At 46.1% G+C, this 19,474-nt stretch overlaps 1 protein-coding gene across 1 annotated transcript; it reads right to left on the reverse strand.

Moving 5' to 3' along the window:
* Nucleotides 1–596: 596 nt before the first annotated feature.
* Nucleotides 597–9,038, reverse strand: LOC100559223 (zinc finger protein 709). Its single transcript, XM_062957900.1, has 2 exons — nucleotides 8,883–9,038; nucleotides 597–5,605 (listed from the first exon to the last, which is right to left on the reverse strand). Exon 2 carries the CDS (start codon nucleotides 5,404–5,406, stop codon nucleotides 3,901–3,903), a length of 1,506 nt encoding a protein of 501 aa, XP_062813970.1. The 5' UTR covers nucleotides 5,407–5,605; nucleotides 8,883–9,038; the 3' UTR covers nucleotides 597–3,900.
* Nucleotides 9,039–19,474: the final 10,436 nt, after the last annotated feature.

A 19,474-nucleotide genomic window follows, 5' to 3' on the forward strand; every position in this document is an offset into this window, starting at 1 on the left:
GTCCCTGTTTCTATGCCTATTCTCTTCTGTAATTCTTTTTGTCTTATTCGACATATTTTTAGTTTAAAATGTCTATTATCTTCCACCATTTCTCCAGTTGGTTTTTTTGTTTTTTCCCCCCTCAATGGATTGTCACCTTGACGTGGTGAGGGGGCTTGCGTGTTCCAATGAACCTGAGGGCACAACCACGGGAGTCACGCACTCCCAGGAGTGGCCGCAGGGGAGGTTCCAGACCAAGCACAATCCGAAGACTCAAAGACCTCAACGGTGGAGCAGGCGGAGGATAACATGGTACATGTTATGGCTGTGAAGGCAGAAGAAGGCTGCAACAGACTGAGAAGCCACTCTCGTTGTGTAATCGCACCACTGCTGGGACCTCAATCTGTGAAGTCTGTGTGTTGACCGGCCGTGCACCCACCTCCACACATTAAAAAAAAACATGCACATCTGAGTGAAAGGTAGAAAGATCAAGTTGACCTGAAAAGATTGGGGGGGGGGGGGGATAAAAAATGAGCAAAATTAGTAGAAATGGTTTTCAGAATTGCGCAGAAAGAATGGTTATGCTTTGCTTTGGAACAAAGAGAACACAAGGAAGGGAAAATAAAAGCATGTTTATAAACAGAAAGACAGAGGCACAGGAGCAGAGGTGACAAGCCCAGAGGAGGAAAATGACAAACGGGAAAGAAACAAGGTTGTTGTGTTTTCCGGGCTGTATGGCCATGTTCCAGAAGTATTATCTCCTAACGTTTCACCCACATGTATGGCAAGTATCCTCAGAGGTTGTGAGGTATATGGGTGTTGTCGAAGGCTTTCATGGCCAGGATCACAAGGCCGTTGCATGTTTTTCGGGCTAAAAACATGCAACAACCCTATATGGGGAAAACTAAGAAAGGAAGGTTTATATATCTGTTGAAGGTCCAGGGTGGGAGAAGAACACTTGTCAGTTGGAAGCCAGTGTGAATACTGTAATTAATTGCCTTAATTAGCATTGAATAGCTTCATCTCCTGGTTTCTTCCTGCTTGGGGGAATCCTTTGTTCAGAGTCATTATCTGCCCCTGTTTGTTTCCTGCCTGGAATTCCTCTTTTTTTAGCGTGTTGTTCCTTATTTATTGTTCTGATTTTAGAGGGTTTTTTTTAATACTGGTAGCCAGATTTTGTTCATTTTCATGGTTTCCTCCTTTCTGTTCAGTTTCTCCATACCTCAAAACCTCTGAGGATGCCTGCCATAGATGTGGGCGAAACATCAGGAGAGAATACTTCTAGAATATGGCCATACAGCCCGGAAAACATACAACAACTCTGTTGAAATTGTCCACATGCTTGGGGATTTCAATGGCTTCTCTGTGTAATCTGACATGATAGTTGTTAGAGTGGTCCAGCATCTCTGTGTTCTCCAATAATAATAATATTCTGTGTCCAGGCTGGTTCATCAAGTGCTCTGCTATGGCTGACTTCTCTGGTTGAGTGAGTCTGCAGTGCCTTTCGTGTTCCTTGATTTGCGATTGGGCATTTCTGCGTTTGGTGGTCCCTCTGTAGACTTGTCCACAGTTGCATGGTATACGGTAGACTCCTGCAGAGGGGAGAGGATCCCTCTTGTCCTTTGCTGAAAGGAGCATTTGTTGGATGTTCTTAGTGGTTTGTAGATAGTTTGTAGGTTGCTTTTCTTCCTCAGCTTCCCAATGCAGCCAGTGGGTCCCTTGATGTATGGCTGTGTCTCTTCATCATCTTGCCCAGAAACACAACCTACAAACTATCTACAGAACCAGAAAATCCCACCAATGCTCCGTTCAGTGAAGCCCAAGAGGGATCCTCTCACATCAGCAGGAATCTGTCGCATACCATGCAGCTGTGGACAAGAAGTCTCCATAGGGACCCCAAACGCAGCAGCATTGCCCGAACGTGAATCAAGGAACATGAAAGGCACTGCAGACTCACTCAGCTAGAGAAGTCAGCCATAGCAGAGCCCTTGAGTAAAGTAAGTACATTACATAAGCAGCAGAATAAACACATTTTAAACAAAATAAAACCTTATAAATACAATAACCATGAGTGACCGCTGAGGAACCAACCTGGATACAGAATATTATTATCAGAGAACACAGAGATGCTGGACCACTCTCACAACCGCCATGTCAGGCAACACAGAGAAGCCACTGAAATCCACAAGAAGCATGTGGACAATTTCAACAGAAAGGAGGAAACCATGAGCATGAACAAAATCTGGCTCCCAGTATTGAAAAACTCTAAAATCAGGACAGTAAATAAGGACTTTGAAAACAGAGGAATTCCAGGCAGGAAACAATCAGGGCCAACTAACTCCTCTGAACAAAAGATTCCCCCAGGCAGGAAGAAGCCAGGCCTTGAATCTGGCAAGGCCATTAATGCTAATTAAAGTGATTAATTACAACATTCACACATCAGGAGATGAAGCTATTCATTGCTAATTAGGGTGATTAACTGCAACATTCACGCTGGCCTCCAACTGACAAGAGTTCTTCTTTCACCCTGGACTTTCCACAGATATATATAAACCTTCCTTGCTTAGTTTCTCCATACCTCACAACCTCTGAGAATGCCTGCCATATATGTGGGCGAAACGTCAGGAGAGAATACTTCTGGAACATGGCCATACAGCCCGGAAAACATACAACACTGTGATCCCGGCCATGAAAGCCTTCGACAACAAATCGTAAAACACACCTAAAAACCAATATCATACCCAATTAAAACAGTAAAACACTGTGTGACCATTACAACAGGGCCAGTAGCATTGGGCCAAAAGTCAGAGCCTGTCTGTATTCAACTTTACATTTATTATTATTATTATTATTATTATTATTATTATTATTATTATTATTATTACATAATTTCTACCCCACCCTTCTCACCCATCAGGGGACTCAGGGCGGCTTACAATATACATCAGAAACACAGTTTACATCAGATTAAAAGTCTTCCAAGATTAAAAAATTACAATAAAAATTAAAATATAAATTAAAAACCTGCATAATTATACATCTAAATATACATTTCAGGCGCATTTTTCATGTCCAGGTGGGGGTCTGTCAATGAGTCATATATTCATACTGCAATTCTGCTGCTACTCATGCTCAAATGCCTGCTCCCATAACCACGTTTTTGTTCTTTTTCGGAAAGACAGGAGGGAGGGAGCTTCCCTAATTGCGTTTGGGAGGGCGTTCCATAGGCGGGGGGCCACCACTGAAAAGGCCCTGTCCCTCATCTCCGCCAGCCGCACCTGTGAGGCTGGCGGGACTGAGAGCAGGGCCTCCCCGGAAGATCTCAAATTCCGTGATGGGACATAGCGGGAGGCACGTTCGGACAAGTAAGCTGGGCCGGAACCGTTTAGCGCTTTATAGGCTAAAGCCAGCACTTTGAATTGTGCTCGGTAGCAGATCGGCAGCCAGTGGAGCTGACGTAACAGAGGAGTGGTACGCACCCCTGCCGAAAACTCTCCTAAGAGCGCTCGCCAAGAAGAAGAGAGTTTCTTCTTCTCCTTGGCGCCTCGGGAAAGTAGCCCGCCTTCCCCAGACTTAGAGGAGAATCAGGGGAGCTACACATCGCTGGAGAGAGCACTCTCAGCAGCAACATGTTTCTCCTTCTCTGAGTCATGGGTAGATGGCCCGCCTTCCCCAGACTGAGAGGAGCCCCAGGGGAGAATCACGGCACTAGTGAGAACGCTCACCAGCAATGTGTACCTCCTCCTCCTCCACCCACACCGTCCCTTCCCGCCATGACCCTGCCCCTTCCCATCCACCTCCAACCTTTCCTACCGGGACCCTGCCCTCTCCAATCCACAACCCATCTGGTCCCGCCCCTTCGGGCCCGGGCCTGCCCCTTCTGGTTCCGCCCACCTCCTGGCCCAGCCCTTGTGGCCAGGTCTACAAGGCAGCACCAGTGTGAGTCCTTTGATGTCTGTGTAGATTTGAACTCTGAGTGAAAGTCTTTCCACAAATGAGGCATGTATAGGGCTTCTCCCCAGTGTGAGTCCTTTGATGTAAACGTAGCTTTGCACTCTGAGGAAAGCTCTTTCCACACTCCAGGCATGTGTAGGGTTTCTCCCCAGTATGAGTCCTTTGATGTGCACGTAGACCTGAACTGTGGGTGAATGTCTGACCGCAATCTGGGCACATAAAGGATTTCTCCCCAGTGTGAGTTCTTTGATGACTATATAAATATGCAAGCTGAGTGAAGCTCTGTCCACACTCCAGGCATTTATGGGGTTTCTCCCCAGTGTGAGTCCTTTGATGTGCATATAGAGTTGAACGCCGGGAAAATCTCTGCCCACAATCCAGGCACGTGAAGGGTTTCTCCCCAGTGTGTGTCCTTTGATGTCTACGAAGACCCGAACTATCAGAGAAACTGTTCCCACACTCCAAGCATTCATAGGGTTTCTCCCCAGTGTGACTCCTTTGATGTAAACGTAGCCCTGAACTATGAGTGAAGCTCTGTCCACACTCCAGGCATTCATAGGGTTTCTCCCCAGTGTGACTCCTTTGATGTTTACGTAGAGCTGAACTAACAGTGAAGCTCTTCCCACACTCCAGGCATGTATAGGGTTTCTCCCCAGTGTGCGTTCTTTGATGTGAACGTAGAGCTGAACTAATAGTGAAGCTCTTTCCACACTCCAAGCATGTATAGGGTTTCTCCCCAGTGTGCGTTCTTTGATGTGAACGTAGAGCTGAACTAGCAGTGAAGCTCTTTCCACACTCCAGGCATGTATAGGGTTTCTCCCCAGCGTGAGTTCTTTGATGTGAACGTAGAGCAGAACTAACAGTGAAGCTATTTCCACACTCCAGGCATTCATAGGGCTTCTCCCCAGTGTGAGTCCTTTGATGTGAACGTAGACCAGAACTATGAGTGAAGTTCTGTCCACACTCCAAGCATTTATATGGTTTCTCTCCAGTGTGAGTCCTTTGATGTGAGCGTAGCCCTGAACTATGAGTGAAGCTCTGTCCACACTCCAGGCATTTAAAGGGTTTCTCCCCAGTGTGAGTCCTTTGATGTAAATACAGATTTGAAATATTAGTGAAGCTCTTTCCACACTCCAGACATATATAGGGTTTCTCCCCAGTGTGAGTCCTTTGATGTTTACGTAGATCTGAAGTTTGAGTGAAACTTTTCCCACACTCCAGGCATTCATAGGGCTTCTCCCCAGTGCGAGTCCTTTCATGTTGCTGCAGAAAATCCCCCCAAATAAAACTCATTCCACACTCCAGGCATTCATAGGGCCTCTCCCCAGTGTGAGTCCTTGCATGTTGCGGCAGAGTATCCCCCCAAGTGAAACTCATTCCGCACAGGCATTCATAGAGCTTCTCCCCAGTGTGACTCCTTTCATTTTGCTGAAGACAATCCCTTGAGAAAAACTCTTTGCATGTTTCAGCCATTTAGATGCTTTCTCCTTTACGTCAACAGTGATCTGGGTGTTTAATTGCAATACTGATAGTTGACTCTTCCTTTTTCCTTTCCTATCTGGAAGTGAGGTCAAGAATTCAGCAAGATCATCAACCTTGAGCAGATTTCTTCTTTCTATATTGTTGTTTTTCTTACTGCACCCAAGAGTTGGCTTCACAGAATCCTCATTTTCTGGTCAAGAAAGAAGCAATATATTAAGAATGAAAGCCAGAAACCTTCTTTATATCCAAGATTTTCCCCCTTCCCTTCATGGGTCATGATGAAAATGGAAATACCAAGAAATGCAGACATCAGGTCTCAAGCATATACACAGATTCCAGGAAAGGGAATCAATGATTCTTTTATATATATATCAATGATTTTTTTTAAAAGAAGGGAATGAATCCAGAAAGAAAAAAGGGAGGGAGAGATGGAGGAAGAAAAAAATGAATGAGAGAAGGCAAAAAAGGGAGTAACTCCTTCCAATATCGGACCATCTCATTGATTTCCTTGGGTCAAACACAAACGTGGTAAAGCACTGGCAGGCAGTCACTCAAAAAAGAACAGTTCTTTGCAATATTAAAAGGCATCATTCACTAGATAATGTGTTTCCCTGAATTACCAGGACGTGCTGAATGCTGAGGGACACAAAGATTACTGGGCTGCCTCCCGTCCCACAATGGGTCCCAGGTCAGCTTTCTGAGCATTACAAATTAGATGCCTGATGCAACCAAATTTTCTGTCTTTTCCTAAAGGAAAACTGCAGCCAAACAAGACCCTGCCTCTCCACCCAGTTTTGTGTGTGTGTGTCAGGAGTGACTTGAGAAACTGCAAGTTGTTTCTGGTGTGAGAGAACTGGCTGTCTGCAAGGATGTTGCCCAGGGCACACTGTCCGGATGGTTGATGTTTTTACCAACCCGTGGGTGGGAGGCTTCTCTCATGTCCCTGCATACATGGGGAGCTGGAGCTGACAGACAGGAGCTCCCCCCGCTCCCCGGGGCTGCATTTGCCTAAGGGGAGGCCTTGCATTTATTTATTTATTTATTATTCAAACTTATATGCCGCCACTCATTTATGCCAAAAGAGAGAAGGAAGACTGCCTCCCATGAGCCGGAAGTGGGCGGGGCCTCTGCAAAGCTGTCAGCTTGCACTGACCTGTTCTGTCCACCCCATGCCATGACTGTTGGGAGAGGAAGGCTGGCTACACATCTCTGATAAGGGCCATCTGGACATACAATTAAAATCAACCATTAATAAGACAAAGTTAAAATGCAGCAATAACACATAAGGATGGGCTGATCAAAGTGCACTAAGTGAGATTTGTAAACATGGAGGAAGTTAAAAGTGCTATAAGAACGTGGGGGAGAACCCAAAAGTGAGTTGAATCCTGAGGCTATATAGAGAAATTACCCATGCGAATGCAACCGATCAAGGATAAATATTTATATAAGAATTTAACATTCAGAAGGTGGTACTCATTCAAAAGCCTGTGTTAACAGCCAAGTTTTCAGGCTTTTCCTAAACCCTTCCAAGGTGGCAGCTAGCCAACCCTTCCTTCCCTCCCACTGACCTGTTTCCGTGCAGGGAGGCCTTTCTTTTTGTCCAGATAAAGAACACCTGGTTGTTTATGGTAGCTCCAAGAAAAAGCCTTAAAATAATTTTTAAAAACTTTATTTATATTCTCTCCATCTAATGAATGGAATGGAATTTTGCTAAGAAAGCCAAGTAAAATTAAGACAGAAGGGAGGATGGAATTGGAGGACTGAAAAGAAGTATGAAATTCTCTGCCAGTCAAAACAAGCAATACAGCGGGGTTTTAGACAGGAAATTGGGGAGATGAAAGTGGGGGAAAGGTTCATAGAGGCAGGACTGTAATGACCCATGGAGAAGGGACAGAGAGGGCAGGAACCGTCAGGAATACTTTCTGACCACGAACATGTTATTTAATCTGTGTTGTCGAAGGCTTTCATGGCTGGGATGACAGGGTTGTTGTATGTTTTCCGGGCTGTATGGCCATGTTCTAGAAGTATTCTCTCCTGACGTTTCGCCCACATCCTCAGAGGATGCCTGCCATAGATGTGGGCGAAACGACAGGAGAGAATACTTCTAGAACATGGCCATACAGCCCGGAAAACATACAACAACCCTGTGGGACAGAAGACTAGGCATTTCCAGAGAAAGAAGTGGACACACACATTCCAGGTCTGGGCTTTTTAACTGCTATATTGGTCACACAGACGAAAGGGGAAACATCGCCTTTACTCAGCATTCACTCACATACATTCACTCATTCGTACTCGCCATCCCTCTCCGCTAAGCTGATCAGGCTATTAAGAGGAATGAGGCGGGTGGATAAAATGCTGCACTCCTTGCAGGTCTGCCACACGGCCAAAAAGGAAAAGGGTCTCCTTATGCAAGGGTTTTTGGTCGTCCATTATTTGGTTGTTTAGATAACCTCAGACTTCCAGCCCTGAGCGGGCTGGAGCCTCAACAATTCTGGAAAAGATTGGTCATTTAACTTCTTTCATTGTATCTGACTAAAAAACAGGTGTTGTTTACACCAAATGTTCTACAGTTGTCCTCTGGATTTATCTCATTGTTTTTAACCTGATGTTTTAATTCTGCGTTGTGTTTTTTAACTTATTGTGTATATTTTTTATTGGTTTTTGTTTTTGCCCTGATGTTTTATATTTTATCATTGTTTGTATTTTGATTTTGCTGTAAGCCGCCCCGAGTCCCCTTCAGGGGAGATGGAGGCGGGATACAAATAAACTTATTATTATTATTATTATTATTATTATTATTATTATTATTATTATTATTATCATTAGCACTCTCCATGCCTCAGCTAAAGAATGTCTTCACCTCCCCCATAATGCCATTTTCAGGCGAGGTGTAGATGGAGGGAGAGAGCGTGTACGAGCACGTTTGAGAAACTTCACAACCTGCACTATACAAGGGCCCAGTTGTATCTCAGCTGTGTGACACATTTCTTTGCACAGCCAATGCCTTTGTCAGGCCAGAATAAATTCTGCCCCCTCCCCGTCTCTAAAGTCACCTCACACTTCTAGACAAACTCCAAAAGCTACAATACTTTGAATTACAAAAATGGTAATTAACAATCCACACTCCCGTAATTGCAGCAGAGAATAATTCATGACATTGGCTGCAAAAAAAAAGAAAGAAAGCTGTACAGATGATCCGGGTAGGAACTGCAAGTGGCTTCTGGTGTGAGAGAACTGGCCGTCTGCAAGGGGGGGGGGAGGGGGGCGGCCTGCTGAAAGGCCTTCCAGGCTGAGGCGGGCTCTCTCTCTCCCGTCCTGAGGCGGCCACGAGCAGGAGGGGGGCAGGCCGGGCCGGGCCGGGGCGGGGCGGGCCGGGGCGGGGCAGGACAGGCCGCGGCGCCTCTTTCCCCCGGGGACTCGGCCCCGGAGGGGACACTCCACCCCCCTCACCCGCCCCATCTCACCTCGTCCCTCTCCGCTCGCCTCGGCCGCACCCCTCTTCTTCCTAAAATGGCGGCGGCTGCAAAGGAGGCGGGGCCTGGATGACGTCACCTTCTTCCTAGCTCCCGATTGGCCGCTGCAGAGTCTTGACTGGCACTGGGGGGCGCCCCTCCCTCCCTCCCTCCCTCCATCTCGCGGGGCTCATTTGCATGTTTAAAGGGGACGCGGCCCATCCCTTCAAAGGCCTCGGCTTCCAGGCCCAGGAACAGGCGCCCGGCCCCCCGCCCTGTCCTTCGCACTCTCATCATCATAATAATAATAATCCTAATGCGGATCCCCACTCTGTCCTCGGAGGGCCCGTGGTCCAAACCCGGGCGCCCAGAGACCTGCCTGATGGGCCCGGCAGTCCGTCCACGCGAGGCCCTCCTGCCCCCTTGCCGGCGGACTACAGCTCCCATCACCCCCTGCGCTCCGCTCCGCCCCGCCCCGGTTTGTGTTTTCATTCACGTGACCACCTTTGGCACAAATACCCGATACGCCCAAATGGGGACACTGGTGGGGGTTTGATTTTGTCATTTGGGAGTTGTAGTTGCTGGGTCTATAGTGATCTTTGTTGTGTATCGTGTATGTCTCATGTAACTATATTTATTATAAATAACTTGTAGCCACTATATATGTTCCCTATCGCATCCACATTAAAATACTCAAAAAAACAACTGGAAAAAAGACTACAATCGACCTGATGAAGACTCTTTTGAGTTGAAACCGGTTGTGGTTGTGGAGTCAACTATCCATAATAAAGAAACAAGAACAATCTTCTATATATATAAAAGAGTGATGGCATCATGGCGACCCACAAAACAACAAAAGCACAGGCCCCCCAACCTCGAAATTTGACAACACAACCCATCATCCACGCCTCAAGGTTGATACTGTTATCGACCGCGTTTGGGGGATCGGGCCCCTTTAGAAGGAAGCCGATCCGGTCCTGAGGGAACGGACCTTGGCGAAGCCAAAAGAAGAATATAAGCCGCAATACAACCTGAAGCCTGAAATGAAGAGGGTCCGCCAAGTTGAAGGAAAATCCGCCAAGGAGTTTTTATTTAGCAATTCAGCTGAAAAGGACGCTAATAGCGATCATTCAATCTACTAGCGTAACATATGTTTCAAATAAAGCCATATTTATACAATGTTTTGGTCTGACAGCCCTTTGAATTTCCCGCCCCGCTCCCCCGCCCATCTGATCGCGGATAGGCTGAGAGGTTGAACGAGGCGGGCTTTCGTTTCCCGCCTTGCTCTGCTGGCCCAATGGGGAGCCGCTTTTTGTCCCCTCTCGGGCCAATCAGAGAGGAGGAGGCGGGAGCTATTGAGACAAAGAGGTGACCGGACAGGAAACATCTGATTAATTCTGGCCCAGCCAATTTCTAAAGGAATTAATGACACCCATCAAGGATGTCCGGGGTCCTGTCACGTTCACAGATTTTAGATATGTCTTTGGGGTGTCAGACGGGAAGTGGTGATTTGATGAGCCATCATTGACGGCCCCACAGGGTGCCTTCCTGCGGCGTCCTGGCCTGAGATGTGACAATGTTTGCCTTGGGGGCGAGTCACCTTTAGTTTGGTGACTCGCCCTATATTGTCCATGCGATCGGAATGAGATGGGATTAAACTGTGGCAGATTATCCTTTTGTTTTTGGGAAGGGGAGGTCTGAGTCATGGGGCTAGAGTTCAGGTTGGGGTCATAATATTTCCCATTTGATTTCATGATCTGACAATTATATGGGATAAAATGAAAATTATAAATAAAGTCGGAACATAAACCCAGCAGGGAAAAACACATATTTTCCGGGGATCCCAAAGAGTGTAAATACATATAGGCAGATAGGTAGATAAAGGAGAATCCATAAAGGTGGGTGACATTGCATAAAGGGGAATCATGAATGATATAAACAATAGAAATAAGCAATAGAAAACATTTGATAAGGACGAAGTTCACAACATCTGGGGAATCCAATATAGAAGTGGGGTTCAAGCAGCATGATTTCACAATTCATGAAGTTAGCCCAACGATTTGAAATTCATACACAGCGAGTCATGAGTGTGTCCAAGTACATAGAATATGAATATTCACAAATGCATGAGGAGAAAGAGTTCATAGGGAATTCATAGAGATGGCATGGGGAAGGGGCACATATGGGTTAGTAAGTCTTTGGAGGTATAGGATTTCATAAGTCCAAGGGTAGGTCTGGGGAAGAGTGTTCTTCTTCTTCATAAAATCACAAAAGTATGCATGGAACGTGGAGTGCACCCGTCCGTCACCCCCTGGCAGCTGTAGAGGGTGAGGGTCCTTGGAGAACTATATCTCCCCCGCGAGAGAGCGATCCCCCCCATCCCCAATTCACAGAAAGGGGCTAGGGAAAGCCATTCCGCGAGTCGCGGGGAGAGAAAAACCCGGGATAAAGCAGCAACTTGGCTTGGAAAGAAACGTGGTTCCGTTTGACAGTCAGCTGTTGAGATGCCGAAAACTGGACCGATTCCGGGTCTGCTGGTTGTCTTCGAGTCAGGAGCCTTAGAAAGGGTTAAGACTAAAAGAGGAGCGTTCTAGGGGTAATTTTGATAGAGATATGAGCCAATTTATATCGACCGCCATGTTAATCTATGGCAGGGAAACCTCAACCGGAGTTTAAAGGGACGGGAGGGAGAGAGAGATTGCATGCAAAGGAAAGGAGTCAGAGAAAAGATACAAAATAACCAGATAGAGAGGGTTACTGTTAAAATAAATGCTACTTTTATTGGGGGGATTTGTTACATAGTTCAGGGAAGAGGAAAATGAAGGAAAAAAGGTCTTTTAATAATAGTCTGTTGCGGTCCCGCTCCGTTCTTTTGGGGAGTAATCTATGGAACTTTCTGCTGCGTTTTCAAATCAATTTGAAAGCTGGGGTGACGGTCATCAATACAACAAAAAGAAAAATAAAGTACTAATTAGAGGGAGAGCAATAATTTTTTTTATCCAATTGTTGCCAGTTTAGAGGGCTAATCTCTGCCCACTTGGTTGCCTAGCAACCAAGGGACAGCCAGGTTTCAGTTAGGGGAGGCAGATTTAGGCCTCACTTAGGCTTCTTCCACAGATTATCTAATTTGCACTGGATTATATGGCAGTGTAGACTCAAGGCCCTTCCACACAGCTATATAACCCATTTATAATCTTATATTATCTGCTTTGCACTGGATTATCTTGACTCCACACTGCCATATAATCCACTTCAGTGTGAATTTTATACAGCTGTGAAGAAGGAGCCTCATATAATCCAGTTCTGAGCAGATAATATAAGATTAGAAATATACAGTAGAGTCTCACTTATCCAACGTAAACAGGCCGGCAGGATAAGTGAATATGTTGGATAATAAGAAGGGATTCAGGAAAGGCCAATTAAACATCAAATTAGGTAATCGTTATACAAATTAAGCACCAAAACATCATATTATACAACAAATTTGACAGAAAAAGTAGTTCCATGCGCAGTAATGCTATGTAGTAATTACAGTAGAGTCTCACTTATCCAACACTCGCTTATCCAATGTTCTGGATTATCCAACGCATTTTTGTAGTCAATGCTTTCAATATATCGTGATATTTTGGTGCTAAATTCATAAATACAGTAATTCTATATAGCATTACTGTGTACTGAACTACTTTTTCTGACAAATTTGTTGTCTAACATGATGTTTTGGTGTTTAATTTGTAAACTTAATTTGATGTTTAATAGGGTTATCCTTAATTCCTCATTATCCAACATATTCACTTATCCAACGTTCTGCCGGCCCGTATATGTTGGATAAGTGAGAGTCTACTGTATCTATATCTATATCTATCTATCTATCTATCTATATATATAAAAGGGTAATGGAATCACGGCACCGGACAAAACAACTAAACTAAATGCCCCGCAACCTCGAAAACTGACAGCACAACCTCTCATCCATGCCTCTAGGTTGATACAACAAAAAGAAAAGAAAAATAAAGTCCTAATTAGAGGGAGAAGAGGAATAATTGTTTTTATCCCATTGCTCCCAGTTAGAAGGCTAAGCTCTGTTCACTTGGTCTCCTAGAAACCCACTCAGCCCAAGCGACCCTTTACCTTAACTACCACCAATTCCTCAATACTTTATTTCCCATACCACCAGACTTCGCCACAGCAACGCGTGGCCGGGCACAGCTAGTGATTATATATAAGAAGAGGACTCGGTTTGTGTATTTGGAACAATTAAAGAACTAAAGAACATTTATTGTTCATGGGAAGAGGAGTAAGTTCATCCTTCAAGAGAAAAAATACTGTTTTTACTGTGAATGTAACAGTTCTTTGTTTGATTGTTTAGCAACGTCTTTTGTATTTTTTATATTGATGTATTGAACTAAATTTAGGTTTAATGACATCTAAAACAATTTCTGTATTACTGTAATAGTGGATACTTGTCTTTGTGGTTCCAGGGAACCCATTTTCTTTTTTGGTATATAGTTCACCTTTGTTCCTGTGTGTTCTTACCTTGACTGTGTGTTTTAGTGGGATGCTTTGCATATTTTAGTTATAATAATAACAATAATAATAATAATAATTTTTATTTTATTATTATGAAATCCAGCATGACTATCTTGTTTGCTGTGTCATACAATAAAATAATAATATCATGCCTATCTGTATTTTATAATGCGTTTTATGAATGTCTGATGTAATTTAATAACTTTTTAATTGGTTCACAATGTATTGTACAATTTTATGTATGTGTTTTATTGTAAGCCGCCCTGAGTCCCCTATTGGGTGAGAAGGGCGGGATATAAATATTGTAATAAATAAATAAATACAATCAAAGAGCCCCTTGAACCCCACCAAGGATAGAACGGTGCCAAATTTCCGACACAGAACCCCATGACCAACAGCAAACACTGGTCTTTGGCGACCCCTCTGACACCCCCCCCCCTGTCGCGACCCCCCCAGGAGTCCCGACCCCCAGGTTGAGAAACACGGCTTTATAAGGAGTGCCAGTCCGGCCCCCTTTCCGAGAAGGTCTTCTTCTTGTTATGGCTGTGAACGACGTTTGTGTCCCACTCTTATCTCGGCCTTTGGGGCCCAGGCAAGACGGGCCGAGCGCCTGCCTCGGATTTGTGACCAAACGCTCTTCGCAATGCGTGTCACAAAAGGACCCGATTCCCAGGAGCCCTGAAGGATTGGCCTGGATTGTACACCTCTTGTCTGGATGAGGCCAAGAGACTGAAGCTTAATCCAGACAAGACAGAGGCTCGCCTGGTCAGTAGTGGGGCCGATCGGGGTCTAGGGTGGCAACCTGTGCTCCACGGGGTCCCACTCCCCCCCCCCCCCGAGGGCACAGGCCCATTGCAGCTGGACTCCGCGCTCGTGCTTAATGCTCCGGTGTTGGCTGGGAGGCCTTCCCACAGTTCAAGCGTGTGCACCAGCTTTACCAGCTGTTGTATTGCGCCAAAATGCTAATGTGTATGTGTGTGTGTGTAAAGAAATCCTTGCAAAGTTGGTTTGCAAAGGGAACTCTGCAAAAGAGCTCAGACTTTTTGCAGAGAGAGAAGCCATGCCTAAAACAATGTATCTGTTTGATGGCAGGTGGCTGAGATTGTCAGTTGGAATTTGGGCTTGGAGAGAGAGCACAGAAAAAGACAGGGCTCTCTAGCTACGGTCAAGTAGTAATTTTTGAATATGCTATGCTGTATATATTGAAAGCTGATTGATTAGGTTATTGATCTTATGCAACTACATGGACATTGTACGATTGCAGAACTGTTTATATTTCAACTCAACAAGCAAGAGTAAAGTTTCCTTTGTTCTTTTCAATTCCTCTGCCTGGTCTGAGTCTTTTGCACATGGTGTTATCTGGATGCTACTGATTCCGCTATACTCTCACCTGGTACCTCAAGAAGCTTGACTTGGCCACAGTGGTCCATGCCTTGGTCACATCTAGACTGGATTACCGCAACACACTCTGTTAAGGTATAGGAGTAAGTTACAGTGGGAACGCTACCGGGTGTACAGGTGTGTGTGTGTGTGTGTAGAAGAAAGCACGCCCAAGTTAATTGCAACCACAGGCTGGGCAATCAATGCTGATCAGTTTGGGTATCACTGAGGAGATACTGTCCTGTGAGTTGTGCTTAGCACTTCATAGAATCATAGAATCATAGAATAGTAGAGTTGGAAGAGACCTCAAGGGCCATCTAGTCCAACCCCCCGCTAAGAAGCAGGAAATCGCATTCAAAGCACCCCCGACAGATGGCCATCCAGCCTCTGCTTAAAAGCCTCCAAAGAAGGAGCCTCCACCACGGCCCGGGGGAGAGAGTTCCACTGCCGAACAGCCCTCACAGTGAGGAAGTTCTTCCTGAAGTTCAGGTGGAAACTCCTTTCCTGTAGTTTGAAGCCATTGTTCCGTGTCCTAGTCTGCAGGGCAGCAGAAAACAATCTTGCTCCCTCCTCCCTATGACTTCCCCTCACATATTTGTACATGGCTATCATGTCTCCTCTCAGCCTTCTCTTCTGCAGGCTAAACATGCCCAGCTCTTTAAGCCTCTCCTCATAGGGCTTGTTCTCCAGACCCTTAATCATTTTAGTCGCCCTCCTCTGGACGCTTTCCAGCTTGTCAGCATCTCCCTTCATCTGCGGTGCCCAAAACTGGACACAGTATTCCAGGTGTGGTCTGACCAAGGCAGAATAGAATAATGGGAGCAGGACTTCCCTGGATCTAGACGTTATTCCCCTATTGATGCAGGCCAAAATCCCATTGGCTTTTTTAGCTGCCGCATCACATTGTTGGCTCATGTTTAACTTGTTCCCCACGAGGACTCCAAGGTCTTTTTCGCTCACACTGCTGTCAAGCCAGGCATCGTCCCCCATTCTGTATCTTTGATTTCCATTTTTTCTGCCGAAGTGAAGTATCTTGCATTTGTCCCTGTTGAACTTCATTTTGTTAGTTTCGGCCCATCTCTCTAGTCTGTCAAGATCGTTTTGAATTCTGCTCCTGTCTTCTGGAGTGTTAGCTATCCCTCCCAGTTTTGTGTCGTCTGCAAACTTGATGATCGTGCCTTCTAACCCTTCGTCTAAGTCGTTAATAAAGATGTTGAACAGAACCGGGCCCAGGACGGAGCCCTGCGGCACTCCACTTGTCACTTCTTTCCATGATGAAGACGACGCATTGGTGAGCACCCTTTGGGTTTGTTCACTTAGCCAATTGCAGATCCACCTAACCGTAGTTTTGTCTAGCCCACATTTTACTAGTTTGTTTGCCAGAAGGTCGTGGGGGACTTTGTCGAAGGCCTTACTGAAATCTAGATATGCTACATCCACGGCATTCCCTGCATCGACCCAACTCGTAACTCTATCGAAAAAAGAGATCAGATTAGTCTGGCATGACTTGTTTTTGGTAAATCATCAGCACTTCATCACACTACAGTTTTGATCCACTTTAAATCCACTTTAGGGAGAGGCCTTCCACCAAACTCCAAGCCTCAGAATTCTGCAGGAGACAGAAACCAGATTGTAAATCTTTGTTTACACTGCGCTTGGTCCCCATGTAAGGCACCCAAAGTCCCTTCGGGGGGAGAGATGGAGGCAGAATATAAAAACAAAGTTGTTATTGTTGTTATTATTATTTGAAACACAACAAGATGAGTCCACAGCAGACACTCTGCTGGCTGCTGTACTGGATCCCACGCCAGACACTTCCCAAGTGTCTAAGACTGTGTGATGTCTCGGCGAATAATGCGCGCAGATCCCAGCCAGGTGGCCTTCCTTCTGCAGCTGGCCGGTGGGGATTTTGTCAGCGCCAATTGTGTTTAAGTGCAGGCCAAGGTCTTTAGGCACTGCACCCAGTGTGCCCATCACCACTGGGACCACCTTGACTGGCTTGTGCCAGTCTTTGCAATTCGATCTTTAAATCCTCATATCGTGTCAGCTTTTCCAGTTGTTTCTCCTCTATTCTGCCGTCACCTGGGATTGCAACATCGACAATCCATACTTTTTTTTTTTTAACACGATCGTGAGGTCAGGAGTATTGTGCTCCAAAACCCTGTCTGTCTGGATTCTGAATTGTTGTTGTTATTATTATTATTATTATCGATATGGAAAGAAGCCCATCAGCCTGCAGGTCCCTTGAGCTTCCGCTTCTCCCTCTCCCTCTAACGTTCTCTCTCCTAAATGGCCATTTTTCAGTGCAGAGAGAGGAGCGCCTGCCAGGAGGGTCCTGCGGCTGCGGGGGGGGGGGGGGGCGGCAGGAATCCCACCTCAGAGGAGCCGGAAGGCGAGGGCATCCCCTTCGAGACAGGCACCCTCAAACCTTTTCAGCCACAGAGCCCTTTTTGAAGCAAAAGTTTCTCATGGAGCCCCAAGAAATGCTTATATATTGTTAGGTTGCTGTGAGTTGTTTTTCAGGCTGCCTGGCCATGTTCCAGAAGCATTCTCTCCTGATGTTTCACCCACATCTATGGCAGGCATCCTCAGAGATTGTGAGGTCTGTTGGAAACTAAGTAAGTGAGGTTTATATATCTGTGGCATAGTGTCCAGGGTGGGGGAAAGGACTCTTGCCTGCTTGATGTACCTGTGAATGTTGCAGTTGGCCACCATTTTTTTTAACCTTCTGTGTCTTATTGAATATGTACTTTTAATAAGTTTTACTGAATTGTCTTTATATTGTTTTGTCTTTTACATTCTTTGTAACTACCTGACCAGGTCAAAAGACAATATGGTAAGATGGCACTACCTGGAGGCAGTGATGGCGAACCTATGACACGCGTGTCAGCACCCCGCTCCTAGAGCCTGAATATGGTGCTGAGTTTCAGGGTCACTGACATTATGAACTGATAAGACACCTGCATCCTGGGATCCTGAGAAGAAACGGCTGCTGGACTTGGCGGGGAAACCTCACAGGGTTTTTGTTGGGCGGGAAATGTATCTTTGAATGAGGGGGAAGGGTATGTGGCGCAGGCTGGTAAGCAGCTGCTGCAATAAATCATTCTGACCATGAGTTCATGAGTTCGAGGCCAGCCCGTGGCGGGGTGAGCGCCCGACAATTAAAAATAAAATATAGCCCCTGCTCGTTGCTGACCTAGCAACCCGAAAGATAGTTGCATCTATCTAGTAGGAAATAAGGTACCACTTATAAAAAGTGGGGAGGCAAGTTTAACTAATTTACAACATTGGCATGAGGAAGTGAGGAAGTGCCGTCAAAGTGGATGATGAAGCAGCTGCTCCCCCCTGTGGCCAGAATCGAACATCCCCTCAGGAGAAGGTTAAATTGCCTCTGCGTCTGTCTGTCTGTCTCTGTTCGATGTGTTTATGGGCATTGAATGTTTGCCCTGTATGTACATAATGTGATCCGCCCTGAGTCCCCTTCGGGGTGAGAAAGAAGGGCAGAATATAAATGCTGTAAATAAACAAAGGAGTGTTGATTGATGCCTCCCATTCTTGGCTGTTTCATGTCGATGTGTCCTACAGTAAAGTTTCTTGTGATAACACAGCGAGTCCCGTGTCGTCATTTAGGAGCGGCTGTAGTGAGCCGACACCTGGCCATTTCTGCTGACTCGCGGCCGCATACAGAAAGGGATCGGGCCCAAGCTTGCCAGGCCTCGTGTAGACAGATGCGCCCCCTCCCTCCCTGCCTCCCTCCCTCTCTCAGAGCACGTGGGCTGTGCGCGGGGCAGCCATGCGGCTGTTGCTGTCACTGTGATACACAAGTGCCAGGTTGGGGGGGGGGGCTGCTCTGCCTTGGGGGCCTCTCAGCGCGCTTGCTCAGTGGAGTCCGGGTGCCACTTGGCTGCCCGGGCTTTCACGAAGGGGCAGGGGGCCGGTGATTGCTGTGGTGCGCATCAGCCAATCTCACTCGCTCAGCTATGTTGGCAGCAACAATTGTTGGATTATGGATGTATGTATATGAAATGTAAATCAAGTGTTTCTGCTGTTTTGCAAGAGTGTGTGTTTCAGTAATGAAACAGTTAACAGCAGGCTAGTTAGACTGACAGCCTACTATGACCTATCAGGCATGATTTCCGGCTTTGGAGGTCAGAACTTCCTGCAGACTGAGAAATGTGTTTTGTTATCTGTGTGTGTTGAGCTGGTGCTTGCCGAAGCGAAGAGGCTATAGAAGAATGCCAGCTCAGAGCGATGGCTTTTGCTGTGCTTTGTAAATATGTATTATAGATATTGAAATAAATGTTTGGACTTCAGACTACGGATGTGTTTGAGTCTGACATTGAACAGAGAAATTGGTGTGGCAGCCGATTCACCAATTCATCAGGGTGCTGGTGTGCAGAGGATCGATGGTGTTTGAAAAAACCCACCAAGCACGCACCCTGACCCCACGCTGTCAACTTTTTGTGGCAGAGAATAGTGTTAGCCACGCTCATCGGGCAGCCAGTGAAGGTCCATAAGACCCGGGCTAAGGAGGGCAACTTGGGGCTCCGAGGTGTGTGTTCTGGGCGGGGAGGTGGTTGGTGGGGGAAGGGAGGAAGGAAGGCAGGAAATCAGGAGGACTGGCGGGTGGGTTGCATCCCCTTGAATTCTGGGCAGCAGTGACATCACCAGGATCCTTGTGTCACCCTCCCATGAAT

This window comes from Anolis carolinensis, chromosome 6 (assembly GCF_035594765.1).
Source record: "Anolis carolinensis isolate JA03-04 chromosome 6, rAnoCar3.1.pri, whole genome shotgun sequence".
NCBI lineage: Eukaryota > Metazoa > Chordata > Lepidosauria > Squamata > Dactyloidae > Anolis > Anolis carolinensis.

Coding starts and splice junctions, on each gene's coding strand:
- LOC100559223 (XM_062957900.1), bottom strand. CDS start 5,406: ATGGCTGAAACATGCAAAGAGTTTTTCTCAAGGGATTGTCTTCAGCAA.